The sequence below is a fragment of the Trematomus bernacchii genome, unplaced genomic scaffold (genome assembly GCF_902827165.1).
Source record: "Trematomus bernacchii unplaced genomic scaffold, fTreBer1.1, whole genome shotgun sequence".
Classification (NCBI taxonomy): domain Eukaryota; kingdom Metazoa; phylum Chordata; class Actinopteri; order Perciformes; family Nototheniidae; genus Trematomus; species Trematomus bernacchii.
The window spans coordinates 28,608-31,823 of NW_022987749.1; the positions used below are offsets into that span (position 1 = coordinate 28,608).

A 3,216-nucleotide genomic window follows, 5' to 3' on the forward strand; every position below is an offset into this window, starting at 1 on the left:
ATTCTCTATCTTTAACCTGATTTGAAGCAAACTGGGAATGTGTCTGAAATGTGAACAAGAAACTTCTCTGGATTCTGTTACACAGAAATAATTAGAGTCCGGTTTGGTGTGGGACAGTAACAACAGTAACATCAACAAAGAGCTGTGTTAAATTCTGCATCCTGAATAATTCAGTTTTGCAGAATTTAAGAAATCATATCTAATGCAATAAAGAAATAACCTTCCACATTGCATGAGTGAGGATTAGGAACTTTCATTTACAGATTATATAATTCTCAGTTATAATATAGAATTAGTTTAGGCTGGAAGCTCATTCAAATCCTAACAATAAAATGTACAAAAACAAATTGATCTAATAACAAACATGTTTATAGCAATGCAATAAATGAAAAGCAATTATTTTTTGTGCACAAAGAGATTTAACATAACATTAATTTAATTGTTAAAATGTCTAAGCAGAACACTATGTATAGTTACATTTTACAACAACAAAGAAAACATTCAGGATAATGTTACACGTTTTTTGCATTTTGATATCGTGTGTGTGTGTGTGTGTGTGTGTGTGTGTGTGTGTGTGTGTGTGTGTGGGTGTGTGTGTGTGTGTGTGTGTGTGTGTGTGTGTGTGTGTGTGTGTGTGTGTGTGTGTGTGTGTGTATGTGTGTGTGTGTGTGCATAAAGCTTAAGCTGGAAAAAGAAAGGAATAAAATGTTACTATACTAATTGTTTTAAATGTGAGCCTTAAACTGACGTTTTTCAACATTTAAGGAACTACTCTCGATTACAGTACATCACAAGTTTTTGGCAATTTCTTTTCATAGATTAAATTAACTATTACTTATTGTTAAGAGACTTAAAGTTAATTTAAACCCAGACAAAGAAAAGTGAATAAAACGTTCAAAAACTTGGAAAAACGTAATTTTTTGTTTTTAAAGTTGAAGCCAATTTAGACTTACTTTTTACAACAAATAGGAAACGACCTAATATTATGTTACACGTTTCTTTACTTTTCTTTACGAGTTTGTTTTGATGTTGAACTTGTTGATCAGTGGAGTCTGATGGAAGCAGAAGGTTCTCCAACGTTTTCATAGGTCACTACACCTTCATCTTCATCATTATGCACCTGTACAAATAAACACAACACACTTGAGAAACTGATATCAAATGGAATAAGTGAATCACCTCTTTTGCAGCAATCACTAACATAATAAATAATACAATTAGTACTGTTTCATTCTTATTGTAAAGACTGAAATACTAATAACACAAGCGTTGATTATTCAGAAACTCACAGCATTATCATCCGTCTGTGCTTTGTTCCCTGAAAAGACAATAAATAAACTTCAGTTTCAAGTCTCAATCCGGCTTCATCTAATATTATTTAAATAAAATGACTTCAGTGAATGTTCTCACCTTTAGCTCTCGTCCATATCGTGACCGTCACCACAATTATTATGAGCGGTGCTAAACCGACAGACACGATGATGATCCTCAACCAATCTGGAACCGAGAGAGAAAACATTTAAAATATTTCGGCTGCAGCTTACTAGACCATTTCAAATCCTGCACCTCAAAGAATTCACATGTTTTCTTAATATTTATTTGGTCTGACATTTATAATGTAGGCTGCAGAAGGAGTCAGAGAGATGGATGTTAGTCACTACCTTGTCCTGGGGGATCATTTCTCCCTGCTGGTGTGCTTCCTTTTGGTGAGGATTCAATGAAATCACAAAACAAAACACAACACAAGACATGCAAACAACTTTAAGTTTAACATCTGACAAAACTTAATGAGACATAATTATGTAATCTTTAAAATGAAAAATTATCAAATAAAATAAAATGTACCCGTTTTCTGACCTGAGGACTGGGGTCCAGCATCACACAGCTGCGTTTCTCCAGTCTCAGTATCTGTCACGTTACACTTCAGCAACTTTTGATCAAGATGAGAAGCAAATGTCACTATGGATGAACAGGCAGCTGGTCTTCTCTCCACGTCACTCTGATTACCCTCGTACACCCACTTCACTGTGTGTTTACACCGTGTGTATGTCAACACAGAGCAGAACAAGGTGATCATATCATTGTTTTTATCCTCAGTCACTGAAGCTGGAGATAATGTGAGAGAAAGACAACAAGAGTATAATTAACTTTATCACTGATATCATAATTATTGTAATAGTATAGTATATTGACAGTATGAGAGGAAAACATGATGTAAATACTCACTGTCAATAACAGACAGAAGAACCTGAGAGTCTGGACCTTGTTGTTTTCCTGATTTGAACTGTCTGCAGGTGTAACGACCAGCATCCTCACGTGTGATATTTTTTATAACCAGAGAACAGTTTTCTGTGACATTCAGTCTGTGTGATTTAGCTTTGGGAATCTCGTTTTTACTTATCAGCCCAAGATTAATCAGCTCTTTAAGTGTTTCCTTATCACGACTGTAGAGCCAGATAGTACTGTCACATTTGTGCTGATGTTTTATCACATGTTCACAAGGCAAAGTGACACTATGTCCAGCTCTGACAGTGAGGGAGAGGGAAGTTTTTCCAGTGACTGCTGTTGAAGATAAGAGAAAATAAAAATGTAAAACAGTTTCTTTATAGTCATGTGATAGGATGATAATACATATAACAAACAATATCAAATGTCCCTTCTCCAAGAATTCACTCATTACACTTTGTTCAAAACAAACAGCAAACTTGGCCCTTCACTCAAATCAGTTTTAGTTATTGAAATACTTTAAGTAAAGTTTCTTTAGTTCATGTATGTGTTCTTCATCCTTACCTGTAAACTGAAGCAGCAGTATCACCACTAAAGTCGTATTAATCCGTCTGAATTCAACCATCGTGTCTCTGCGTCTCTGTCTCTCGCTCTCACGCCCTCAACTGACGTCTCTGAACTAATGACTCTGTAGAAGAGAGAAAGATGTACTTCCTGTTTTAAGTAAAATGTCACTTCCTTTTTGTGACTCCTTTTTTTAATCACTCTTTTAGTGGTTGAATTGTTAAAAGCAGATCAGCTTTGTATCTCTCTGAATGTAGATATCTGAACAGCTCAAACAGATGTGGTTCAGAGTGGATATAAAAGACACATTTAACAACATTAGCTCTAGGGTCAAAATGTTAATAATCCCACAGAAGGAATATTTATAATATAATCTGAGACCTGAGTGTTTACTCGCCCACCCACCCTAACCACATGACATTTCCT

The 3,216-nt window shown here is 35.3% G+C and overlaps 1 protein-coding gene across 2 annotated transcripts; it reads right to left on the reverse strand.

Annotated features, from left to right (window-relative positions):
* Positions 1–671: 671 nt before the first annotated feature.
* Positions 672–2,924, reverse strand: LOC117496496. 2 transcript variants are annotated; one of them, XM_034148171.1, is made up of 7 exons: positions 2,791–2,924; positions 2,227–2,562; positions 1,858–2,106; positions 1,662–1,700; positions 1,411–1,497; positions 1,290–1,318; positions 672–1,120 (listed from the first exon to the last, which is right to left on the reverse strand). In XM_034148171.1, the coding sequence occupies exons 1-7, from the start codon at positions 2,849–2,851 to the stop codon at positions 1,043–1,045; spliced, it is 879 nt and encodes a 292-aa protein (XP_034004062.1). In that variant the 5' UTR covers positions 2,852–2,924; the 3' UTR covers positions 672–1,042. The 2 variants fall into 2 exon arrangements, with proteins under 2 accessions (XP_034004062.1, XP_034004061.1); XM_034148170.1 differs by having other exon boundaries at positions 1,846–2,106.
* Between the last annotated feature and the right edge of the window lie 292 nt (positions 2,925–3,216).

Bases quoted from the DNA above. Each gene is read 5' to 3' on its own strand.
- LOC117496496 (XM_034148170.1), bottom strand. From the start codon at position 2,851: ATGGTTGAATTCAGACGGATTAATACGACTTTAGTGGTGATACTGCTG. The intron at 1,498-1,661 runs GTAGTGACTAAC...TCTCGGTTCCAG, and splicing joins AAATGATCCCCCAGGACAAG to ATTGGTTGAGGATCATCATC. The intron at 1,121-1,289 runs GTGAGTTTCTGA...TTATTTGTACAG, and splicing joins CACAGACGGATGATAATGCT to GTGCATAATGATGAAGATGA.